Source organism: Tachysurus fulvidraco, chromosome 21 (genome assembly GCF_022655615.1).
Source record: "Tachysurus fulvidraco isolate hzauxx_2018 chromosome 21, HZAU_PFXX_2.0, whole genome shotgun sequence".
Lineage (NCBI taxonomy): Eukaryota > Metazoa > Chordata > Actinopteri > Siluriformes > Bagridae > Tachysurus > Tachysurus fulvidraco.
This window is the reverse complement of record NC_062538.1, coordinates 13519334-13531941: the sequence shown is the minus strand read 5'-3', so window position 1 is coordinate 13531941 and position 12608 is coordinate 13519334. Positions and strand designations below refer to the sequence as shown.

General features: G+C 37.8%; 1 protein-coding gene across 5 annotated transcripts in view; it reads left to right on the top strand.

Annotated features, from left to right (window-relative positions):
* The window catches only part of dennd1a (DENN/MADD domain containing 1A), an 80681-nt gene that overhangs the window by 7191 nt on the left and 60882 nt on the right, over positions 1 to 12608 (top strand). For all 5 annotated transcript variants that reach the window (XM_027152790.2, XM_027152791.2, XM_027152793.2 and 2 more), the window contains exons 2-7: positions 5372 to 5430; positions 7063 to 7106; positions 7496 to 7545; positions 7628 to 7747; positions 7829 to 7898; positions 8240 to 8320. In XM_027152790.2, the coding sequence (XP_027008591.2) occupies positions 5372 to 5430; positions 7063 to 7106; positions 7496 to 7545; positions 7628 to 7747; positions 7829 to 7898; positions 8240 to 8320 (424 nt within the window). The remainder of the gene's footprint in view (positions 1 to 5371; positions 5431 to 7062; positions 7107 to 7495; positions 7546 to 7627; positions 7748 to 7828; positions 7899 to 8239; positions 8321 to 12608) is intronic.

Below are 12608 nucleotides of genomic sequence, written 5' to 3'. Positions count from 1 at the left end.
GCAAATGATTGACACACAAAAAAGAATTGAAATGAATATATTATTATTTATTCAACAAAAGTTGTTTATTTCACAAAAACTGAAAATTTGATGTGTGCAATTCAATTAAAATTTATTTGTATAGCATTTTTACAATTGACATTGTGTCAAAGCATCTTTATAGAACATAAACATAGAACAGAATGTTATTATAAAGAATAATATAAAGATTAATATAATACAAAATTCTAGATTAATATTAGATATCTATTTGAATGTGTTTGTATTTATCCCCAATGAGCAAGACTGAGGTGGCTCAGGCAGCAGTGGCAAGGAAAAACTCCCTTGAATGGTAAAGGAAGAAACCTTAAGAGGAACCAGACTGGTGACACTGGAGGGTGTGATTTATAAATATAGTCTGATCAATCTTGTATTGATGAGAAGATTGTTGTCCTCAAAGTAGTTGGCATCTCCTCTTTAGTTATAGCAGAGTCTAACTGGGGCTGGTAAATCTCTAGATGCCTCAGGATCCTCACAGAGTTGGCCTCGTCTCAGTGGAAGTCCAAAACCTTCATGGCACAGAAGACAATCGGAACTGGTACAATTTCTGGATGCCTCGGGATGGTTACAAAGAGAGAAGCGGTGGAGAGGAATTAACAGAGTTGCTGTTCATAATATTATCAGGCACTAGATGATAATGTACATTTTGTCAGATGTACAGTATTAGAGCACAAGATTAAGGGAAGTATTGTGTGTATGCCTGACTAAAGAGACGCTTTTAATCTACATTTAAACTGGGAAAGTGTGTCTGACCCCCGAACACTATCAGGAAGACTATTCCAAAGTTTGGGAGCCAAATATGAAAACACTCTACCACCTTTAGTAGACTTAGATAATCTGGGAACTACCAGAAATTAAGCTTCACGTTAGTCCAGGCAGGCTTCAGAGTCAAGTGCAGCTGCTAATTAGCCGTTTCCGGCGCGCCCAATCCGGTACGACTTCCTTAATCCCGTCCCTTTAAATTCCCCTCTCTCGAGCTGCTCTTGCGCACCGCTGCTGCTGCATTTCTAATCCCCCCTCCACCCCGACTGCTCCCAGCCAGAACCAGTCGTCCATTCCATCAGTACCTTCACGCATCGCGTCTCCTTCTCCTCTTCGTCTCCCCCCCAACCTCCCCTATTCTATTCACCAAGCGAACTTTGCATGCCTTGGTTCTGTTCTGTAGCAGGGGGGTCTCTTCGATTCTCCAGCCGCCGCTCTCCCCGCTCCGTCAATGCATGCGCATGGAAGGCGCACGGGAAAATTTGCCCAGAACAGAACCATACCGCCAACACCAACTGTATGCATGTCGCTCAATAAACCTTTTTTGTCAAAGTGGTCCTGACTGAACTCCTGAGTTTTGTGATCTCAGTGAGCATGAAGGATTGTAACTTGTTTGAAGACTAGTTACATACTTGGGAGCTAAACCATTAAGAGACTTGTACGTAACAGCAGTTTGTAATCAATTCTAAACTTAACAGGTAGCCAGTGTAAACATGATAGGATTCGGATTATATGATCATGTTTTCTTGTCTTGGTTAGAACTCTGTCAGCTGCATTTTGGACTAACTGTAGCCTATTTATTAAAGATGCAGGACAACCACCTAGTAATGCATTAAAATTGTCCAGTCTAGAGGTCATGAATGCATGAACTAGCTTCTCAGCATCAGATAAAGATAGGATGTTTTTGTAGCTTGGCAATATTTCTAAGGTGGAAGAAGACTGTTTGTGTAGTATGGGCAATATGATTTTCAAAAAACAATACGCTGTCTAATATAATACTCTGATCTTTTGCTGTTGAGCTACTAGTAACAGTACATCCCTCTAAATGGAAGTTGAAGTGTGGACTGATAAGTAGTATTTTTGTCTTATCGTTTAACAACAGAAAATTACAGGTCATCAAATATTTTATCTCTTTAACACACTCAGTTAATTTGGACAATTTAGCCATTTAATCTGGTTTTGATGAGGACATACTGTATAACTGGGTATCGTCGGCATAACAGTGAAAAATAACCCCGTGCCTTCTAATGATGTTCCGTAAAGGAAGCATGTACTGTATATTGAGAAAAGCAGAGGTCCTAGAACTGATCCTTGAGGGACCCCATAATTAATTTTGTAATTCTACAAAATGGTATCGATCAGATAGGTAGGATCTAAACCAACATAAAGCCCGTCCCTGAATACATGTGTAATTTTGTGAGCGATCTAGGAAGATGTTGTGATCTATAGTGTCAAATGCAGTACTAAGGTCAAGTAGACCTAATGAAGTTTGTGAACCCTGTTATTTAGTAGCTTATGGTATGTCCTTGTGCAGAACTTACTTCAACTAAACATCTTCTGAAACCACTTTTCAGTCTCTAACATCTGTCTTTGGGGATTTTTGCCCACTCCTTTTAGCACAACTCAGCCATTTGAGAGAGGTTGGCAGGACTTCTGTCATGTACCATCTTTGATTTGGTCAGTTCAAAGTACAAATCTTTTTTCTTTTAAGCCTTGGTGGTTTTGCTTGAATGCTTTGGGGTATACTCTTGTTGCATCACACATCAGCCCAGCTTTAGCTCCCTGACTGATGGATGGAGAGAGTCCTGAGAAATCAAGTTTGCCTGGTTAATATGGAGTCATCCAGGACCAGAGGAAGAAAAGCAGCTCCAGACTTTCACATTCACACTACCATGCTTCAGAGTTGGGAAGAAGATACTTTTCATGGAATTCAATGTTGGCTTCTCTCCAAACATAGTGGTTTTGATTATGACCAAATAAATCTATTTTGGACTTTATCTCTTCAGAGAATGTACTTCCAATAGGCTTCTGATTGTGCAATGGCTTCCTTCTAGCAACACTGATGTGTGGGTTGACCTTTACCTCATGTATTATTTTTATGGTGTTTCTTGATGATAGTTTTGATGGGCATCCACTTGTAAGCAAAGGTGAATGCCCTCCAATTGTAGATAATTTATTTTTCGAGCTGGAATCTTTTGGAGATGGCCTTCCCCAGACTGATGGGCTGTCACCACCTTCTTCCTGATGTCATCAGATATCTATTGGCATTGTTGGTCTTTATGGGTACACATTGGCACTACAGTGGGTTTTTTTACTTTTTCACCCTTTAATTCAGTGTTGCCCACCTCCTTTCCTAAGGATGTCTAATTTGATTGATCTGCTTAACCGATTAACTAAGCACCCAAATGTGTGAATCAGGGACAATGTGGAAAATTGCTCTGGAGTATTCAGATAAATATACAGTGGTGTGAAAAAGTGTTTGGCCTCTTATTTATTTATTTATTTATTTATTTATTTATTTATTTATTTATTTATTTATTTATTTATTTGCACGTTTGTCACACTTTAATGTTTCAGATCATCCAACAAATTACAATATTAGTCAAAGTAAACACAACATGCAGTTTTTAAATGAAAGTTTTTATTATTAAGGGAAACAAATTCCAAACCGACATGGCCCTGTGTGAAAAAGTGTTATTATATTTGCTGTACATTGGCGGACAGAATATTTTTTTTTTTTAGACTTTCTATTTCATTCTGCTGCTACCATCATTAGTTACATCATTGACAAAAGATAAATGAGCCAGTTTCAGAAACTGTCATGCGATCCCAATCCATGACACAACCTCCACTGTGTTTGAGCAAGCTTTTATGTTTTCATCATGGGCAGATCATTATTTACCTCCACACTTTGGCCTTCCCTTCATATTGGTAGAATTTAATCTTGGTGCAGAACCTTTGTGGCTAGTCTCTGTATTACTGAGTACACATTGGTAGTTTTAAACTGCTGCAGTTTTCCTTAGTTGACATATTTTGTTCTCTGGTTCTTAAACCAGTAAGTTTTTTCAGAACATTTCACTGGTTGTATTGATTATGCCCAATGTTTGTGCAATGTCTATGCTTGAGTTGTCTTTTTTCATATATAACTGTATGAACTTTGTTGCTTTATCCTGATTAACAGCACATGCAGTCTTCACCAGCTAAACCGAGGGGTTAAGCCAAGAGTAGACATTCAGAGCTATTAAGTGTTTAATCTATCAGGGCAACATAACACACCTGAGCAACAAGAGACATCAGTTGCATGCTCCAATAATTTGATCATTTGAAAAATGCATGGGTTCAAACAAAGGGTGACCTGTTTAAAGTTGTTTGACACAAACTTGAGTTGAAATTGCTGTTTTGCACAATACATTACAATACCTCATGTAACTGCTGCTATAATACTAATGTGTTCATTCCATTATTTCTGCACATGCAATATTGATTGGACATGCAGCACCTACACTGGTCGGTGCTGTTTTGTGTATTGTCTTTTGTGAAATGCCTTGCATTTTTTGTTTGTACTGTTGTTTTTTTTTCTCTTTTGTCCTGCACTGTTTGCACCAGGTTGCACAGATGCACCTTACAGTATGTGGCTAAGACTATTTATTAAGTCCTTAGCTCTGTCTTTGTTTTATATAGCACCATGGTCCTGGAGAATCATTCTCATTTCATTGTGTACTGCAACAGCTATCCTGTACTGCACAGTATATACTCTATGGTTGAAATAACAATAAAAGCTTCTTGACTTGACAGACATATATATATATATATATATATATATATATATATATATATATATATATACACACACACACACACACACACACACACACATCTATATGTATGTATGTATGTATGTATGTAAGCATAAATAAATGAATATCCTGGTCTGTTGCCTCAGTGTAAAGCAAAAACAAAAGAAATTGTAATTTTAATACTTAAGGAAATGTGTAATTTTATAACGTGTGACAAACTATTTATATGCTTTCTAAATATGTTTTGTTGCTGTCCGTTAGTTTATTATAGTGGTATAATAAAATGTGTCCTCTGCGATGAAGTTTCTTTATTTAAAGAAAATTTCAATCATAATTTGGTGGCCTATATAAATAATTGAGGGTATTTACATAGCTGTAGCTGTCATTAATTAATATGGCTGACTTCCCCTGGTAGCCTTCCACTGAAAAGACAACTAATTTTTGAAACAATTTTGCAGCATCTATAATTCTAAAATAGGTAGAATTGTAGAATTTAAAATTAGTTCAATTAAATAGCTTCAGTATATAGACCGTGTATTGATACTTGTTATAGACAAGTGGAAACTCTTTTGAAATGGTTTTGGTACAGGTTAGACATTGATTATTGACTTGATTGTCCTCATAACCATGCTCCGATGTGCTAGAAGATACTATATTATAGAACTATAAACCAGGATTAAAATAAAACATTGTCTAGTCTAGTTTGTTTTCTTATAATTTGCTAAGAGTAGATACTTAATATCCTACTTTTTTTCTTCTGACACCTGTTTCAGGGACAAGCCTAAGAAGATCTTTGAGGCTTACATGGAGGTGAAATATTCTGAGGCAAAAGGTGAATACACATTCTAGCATTACCTTATACATATACCCCAGCACATATAATGAAGGGTATATGAGTATACATTGCTTTGATATAGAAGTATATATATTTTATATCTATTAGATAACTACACAATATGGAAAAATGTATTGGGAGACATGACCATTACACCAACAGGGAATTTTTACACCAACTTTGTCGACTTTTGTATCATGCACCTCAGCACTCGTTTTCCACCTCCCTCTCCCTTTCCGAACCAACAGAGGGAGCCCTCAGCGAAATTCTGAATACATGTGGGTCACACAATCCCTTCCTGTTCCCATTATATTTGTGTCAATTTCTCTTGTAGATCATAGTGAAATATTGTTAGTTTGCTACTCTTCCTAGCTGTTGCGGTGCTTCTTTGTGAGATAGACCACGGACTCTGTACTACATTTAACAATTATTAAAAACAGGAACGTGCAACCTAGCTAGCAGGAGAACTCAAACAACAAAATCACCAGCTAACTTACTTTAAATTTGCAAGAACTATAGACTAATACAATAACAGGCTTAAATAAACCCAAAACATAGGTCCACTTACAGTTCTCACGGACACGCGTGTATTCTCCGATATGCACTTGACGGCTTTTTGTGCAGCGGAATTTTTTTTTTTTTGGACGACCTAGTTAAGGCAGTAGGGTTTCCCAGCTTAGGCGGGCTGCCCGAACTGCAAAGTGCTGCAGGAAACCCTGAATATCTTAGCAGGCATGAAATTTCATGAACTGACATGGCAAGCAATCAGTTGGTGTTTCACTGCTCAGGAGAAACACCAACTGATTGCTTGCCATGTCAGTTCATGAAATTTGATTATCATGAATAATGATTATCAATATAATAATTATAATGAACAAGCTAGCAAAATTATTGTTTATATTAACTACTGTTTATATATCTTTATACCTTATCCCACTATAAACATTTTGGTTGTTCAGTTCATTTATAAATGAAAAAGAAAAGTTATAGATATTCTAAAACATTTAGAAATAAATATTTAAAAAACACTTATATATGTGCTGGATTTTAAACAGTTTGTATGAAAAAAAATGGCAATGACTTTTTGGAATTGTAAAAAGTGTAGGAGTTGATGCAGGTTTGAAGCAAAAGGGTAGTCACACCAAATATTGATTTGATTTAGATTTTTTCTTCTGTTTTCTCACTATCATTTTGATAAGGAGAGAAAAATAAACAATTTTTGAAAGCATTCTTACTTTACAGCATTTTGACAGGGAAACTGTACAGTTTCACACCTGCCTAAACTTTTACACAGAATTAGATTAACTGAAAATGGACAACTGAAGCTTTTTTCAATCTACAACTACCCAGTTAAAGCGAGCCTGCACCCATGTGGGATGCATGAAAATTAAAATGTTCTTAATTTTCTAAAAATTTTGAAATAGGAATCTGAATTGCTATAAGGGAATTGTTATATCTTATTTATACCTGATAAATTCATGATTTTATTTGTGAGTTTTTCTTTTTATTTTATTTTATTATTATCATTATTATCATTATTAGTAGTAGTAGTAGTAGTAGTAGTAGTAGTAAGTTGTTGTTGTAGTTTAATATTTTATCATTCATTTGTATTTTTAATCTGTTGTTTAGGGGCAGAGATGTGTTGGCTTTTCCCTGAGGACTATACTGACCAGGTCTGCATGTCGTCATTATGCTTTAATCACCTGTGTCGTCTTGTGTGTATTCTTCATGTGTTTTTATATGTGGTCTTATGCGTAAATGTGCTTAACCATTTTTCTAGAAAAAACACTTTTTCTTTCTTTTTTTTCTCCTCAATACACACCTATTTACACATATATTACTTGAAGAACACATACTGTTTTCAAATACAAGTATATAAAATATCAGAAATTAGATTGGAACTGTTGGCATGGGTTCAGTGACAAAGTACTGTATACATTGTTGCTTCTGTGAGCACTAAGATTTATTCATAAAAGCCAAATCCTTGTGATGTTAGGCTTCTGCTATATGTTTTTACACACTCTTAGTAGATGTTAAATTTCTTTCTTTCTCTCCTCCACAGGAAACTTTGCAGACTGTGCCTAAGTTTTGCTTCCCTTTCAGTATGGACAGGTATAACACACATTCAGGCACACATGCTTAGATTTTTGGTTCATTCTTAGATGTAAATCTTTAGACCCATTTTTTTTTTCAGTCCGGCAGTGGGACAGGTGGCACAAAACTTCACATTTGTCTTGACTGATGTTGAGAGTAAGCAGCGTTTTGGTTTCTGCCAACTATCTGATGGAGCTCAAAGTGGCTACTGTTTCCTCAGGTGAGATTCAGTGATCTATTGTGGTTTGATGTCTTCTAACAATCTCATAAACATGTGGAATGTTTTGGTTTGTTCATACAGTTATCTGCCTTGGTTTGAAGTGTTCTATAATCTGCTGAATATGCTGGCTAACTACACTAATAAAGGACAGGTAAGCATGGTCACAGAAATAAGTAGTTTGGTCACTGTTGGTTTTGTGTATATGTGAGGTGTAACTATGTATTTGAGTTCCAAGCCACTTACACCCTGATATTTTCCTAAAATATGTATTGTGGATTATATATCCAGTAAATGTTTGGAAAGTGTAATACATGCTCACTGCATGTAGGGATAGGCAACAGTTTTCAAACCCAAAAAGCTGCAAATCAATTCGGTGGTAACACGCTGAAAGCTGCTCAGGGTTGTTGAGAGTTGTTAGTCCAGAAGGAAATAAAATGTGTATGGTATTTAAATAAAATGTTGGCATGTGTATTTTTTGTGTGCCTGTTACAGGAGAATTTAAAGAAGGAATTGATGGAGTCTCTACATGCATTATCAATTCCTGACCCTGGAATGTCTGTATACCTGAATACGGTAATAATCTTATTAAACATACACAAGAAGATATACATGACTGAGTAAAAGTAAATTGTTAACATTGTTTAAAGCCCTGTCCAGTCAAATCAAATCAAATTTTATTTGTCACATACACATACAGGTTACAACATGCAGTGAAATGCTTTATGCAACTGTCCAGTATTAGAATAAGAAGTATAAAAAAAGCAAAAAAAATATAAAATTATAAAAAGTATAAACTATATAAGAAAACTATAAAAATGTTAAAATATAAAAGGAGAAATAATGTATATATATATGCATAAATATACATATACATAAATGTGTATGGTTTTTAAATATTGTCCTTAAAGTGTCCAGGTGCAGTATGGTGTGTAAATAGTGTATAAAGTGTGTAAATTGGCACTGTGCTGTGCAAGTCCAGAGTTAAAGTGACAGTGACACATTTATGATATTTTTGAAAGCATGTCTTTGTTATGCATTTTTAATTTCATAAGACAGAATGCATCTACATGCACTTTGCCAAAGTATTTATATTCAATGTCAATAGAATAGAAAACTTTTTCTTTGATACCTAGTACATTTACATTTACCTTAATATATTATACAAAAACAGACAAAAAATTCTATCTACTTCCCTTACGAATTTTATCCAGAAATCAGGTATACCAAAAAAGCTACAGGAACTGTATATTTGTTATTTTACATGTTATATTAACTGGGAATAGGTGGATTTATTCTATGTTGGAACACCTGGGTTTATATACAATCTGTATTATATCTTGTTAAAATATTCCAAACCCTTGACTACAAACCAAAGCATTTGTAGATATTTACAGTATCTCACAGAAGTGAGTACACCACTCACATTTTTGTAAATATTTTATTATATCTTGTCATGTGACGACAGTGAAGAAATGACACTTTGCTGCAATGTAGAGTAGTGAGTGTACAGTTTTTATAACAGTGTAAATTTGCAGTCTCTGTTAACTCAACACACAGCAATCAATGTCTAAACCACTGGCCACAAAAGTAAGTACTGTACATCCCTAAGTGAAAATGTCCAAATTGTACCCAAAGTGTTGATATTTTGTGTGGCCACCATTATTTTCCAACACTGCCTTAACCCTCTTGGGGTTGGAGTTCACCAGAGCATCACAGGTTGCCACTGGAGTCCTCTTCCACTCCTCCATGAGGAGATCACTGAGCTGGTGGATGTTCGAGACCTTGCGCTTCTCCACCTTCCATTTGACGAGGCCCCACAGATGCTCAATATGGTTTAGGTCTGGTGACATGCTTCTCCAGTCCATAACCTTGAACCTCAGCATCTTTAGCGAGGCAGTGGTTATTTAGAGGTGTGTTTGAGGTGGTTATCATATTGGAATACTGCCCTGTGGCCCAGTCTCTGAAGGAAGGGGATCATGCTTCAGTATGTCACAGTACATGTTGGCATTTATGGTTCTGTCGGAACTCAGAGCCGGTCTCCAAGCCGACACATCGCAGGGTGATCTCTTCTCTTAGGCCTTTAGTTAGATTTCACTGTTAACTCTATAATTACTACAAAAATACTGAGAAAACTCCTCAGACCTGGATGAGAATGAGCAACAAATCATAATTTGCCAAATTCAAAGTATCAAATTGCCAAATTAAAAGTAACAAATTGCCAAATTCAAAGTAACAAATGAAAACCCCCAAAAAGAGCATGTCATGCAAAATCAATCAAGAAAAACAAGAACTCTCGTGACGTCCTTGCAAAAATAAAAACACCCACCTTGACCCGCGGACACGGGCATGCGCCCGCGCGCCCCCACGCGCACACACCTTCGCCCCCGAAGAACCAAAAAAAACCTCAGATATCTTCTCAATATATACCCTGGCGCTCCTAGGAGCCCAGGTGCCATATCACCTTATTTACCGGCCTTACCTCCTATGTTTTCTAAACACACTGACCCAATTTCCCCTTATTTCCCATTACCTTTCACCCATATGCCCATTTATGGATTTTCCTCCCCTTATTTTTCATGACCTTAGACTAAACACCTGGGCCTTCTTCAGTCTGCACAATAAGTTTATGAGCACCACATGCCCATTATGGATTTTCCTCCCCTTATTTTTCAGGGCCTAGGTCTGTGGACCACTGTTTTTTTTTCATTCTACATAACATGTTATTGCTATGGACCAAGGTCTGAGAACCATGGTATTCTTCATTTTCCATAACAATTTATGAGCTAAGGTCTGGGAACCATGGTCTTTTCCCTTCTACATAAGTTGTTATTAGAAATGTGCTCAGACTGACTAGGCCTGACAGCCCCGAATCTGGTTGCAATAAACATCTTTGGCCTACAACATCACCTACATATGTCTTATGACAGCAATTGTAATATTTTGCAAGGCCTAATACTTTACTTTGGTTATAGTATTGTAAGGAATAATATTTTAATTATTTCTACTAAGATTTTTTTCCAACATTCTCCCCTGTGAGACTGTAAAGTCTCACCAAACTCATGTTGCAGTGTTCTGGACTACCTTGTCATTTCCACTAACCCATATATCTATCTAATCACGACGACTCTACCCCAACTTACAACAACTTACAACATTCCCCCACAACGAAAACAAAAAAAAAACCATAATATGAAAAAACCATAGTGATTGCGCTGCATGGTTTGAATCCACTGTGGCAAGGGGGATGCGTAGGGATCTCCAAATGTCTTTGTGGCGATAAGCGTGGAAAGCTCGAGTTATGGGAACAACCGCATCCGAATCACCCCCTGTCCATGAGTCCATGAAAGTGGGTGGCCCTTGCATATCCTGTAGATTTTGTTGCACATCTTTGGTGTGAGATGTCCAGAGTTTATATACACAAAAGAATAACGTACAGTACTGGCGTACGGCGGCCTGCCGTATATGGTGGGAAATAATATACGCATGTGCATGTCCACATCCATATGTCAAGGTCACACAAAAGGAACGATGTACCTCATATGTGTGTACCTGCAAAAACAATCCCTTGTCCAGAGAATAATCATTCTGGTGGCAAGGATGAACCCACAGTCCTTCAGGGAGGACTAGATCTGCATGTGCAAGGATAAGTGACACGGGGCGTGTGTCCTCAAGCAACGTGAACCAAATGTCAGCCATCGGCGGGGAAGGGTATGTTGGCCAGGTGCGATGTGGTGATACACCCAGGTCGAAGTCCCCCCAGATGAAGTCAGACAGGTCTACCTCGTTGTCCAGTTGGATGCACGTGTAGCAGTAACCGGGGGCGTCGAGGTAACAAGCGACACTCCGTGAGCTCGCCTCTAACCGGGCACAAGTGCGGGGTCACTGGACTTGTCTCTCCACGGGTTCGACATAGCCTGCAACAAAGCCTTACAGACAACACAGAGACAGGCAATAGACCAGTAGACACAAAATACCAAAATACCAACACCCATTACGTAAGCATAAGTACAGAAAAGTTTGTGTGTAGTCAGTCTGGATTCAGTCACAATTAAGGCATTAAGGCCATCACCAGTAATGTGGTGCCTCGTGTACACAACACTTATGAAAGATATACACACATAGGGGATACAGACAAACAGGGACACACACCAATATGTTACAGTCCTGTATATGCGAAACTAGTTCCAGTCCGAATCACTATTGTTCTCATCCAGCAGTCGGAATGAGTCTGGATCCAATTAAACCAACATACACTGATCCTCTTGACTTAATACATAGTGGAAACTTCTGGTTAGGCCGCATCTGAACAGTCATATCTGTAGTGATTGGCACGGCTACCGGCTGATACGCACAGGATCTACTTATGTTGCCCATCCATTTCGGCCCATGTGTTCTGGCTGCTGACCCCAGCAGGCAAAGTGCAGGACATAAATATGTATCATTATATGGAGATTTATCACACTCATCCACACCTCTAGTAGGCATTACATAGGGTGTTTGATTAGACCGGTCATGGCATATTACACAGATACTGTTTGCAGAAACCCGGTGAGCGGTTTCTGTCAGCCACTATCGATAGAGGTTTCCCTCGATGCTGTCAGCTGTGGTATTGTATTGGTTAATACTGTTCACTTTAACGTAACGTCCTGAAGTGCCTCGTACTCCCCCCGCACCCTGGAGCGGCGGATTTTCGCATTTAATATTGCCTGAACTGCCACAAAAATCAATGCCTGCCTGATGAAGCTGAAAGCCAGGACTCCAGGCAGTGACGTAGACATAGACTTCATATGTTTCAAGGAATAACGTTTTCTACAATGAGGATGGATAAACTGAGTCCGCGTGGAGACTATAATACCATAAG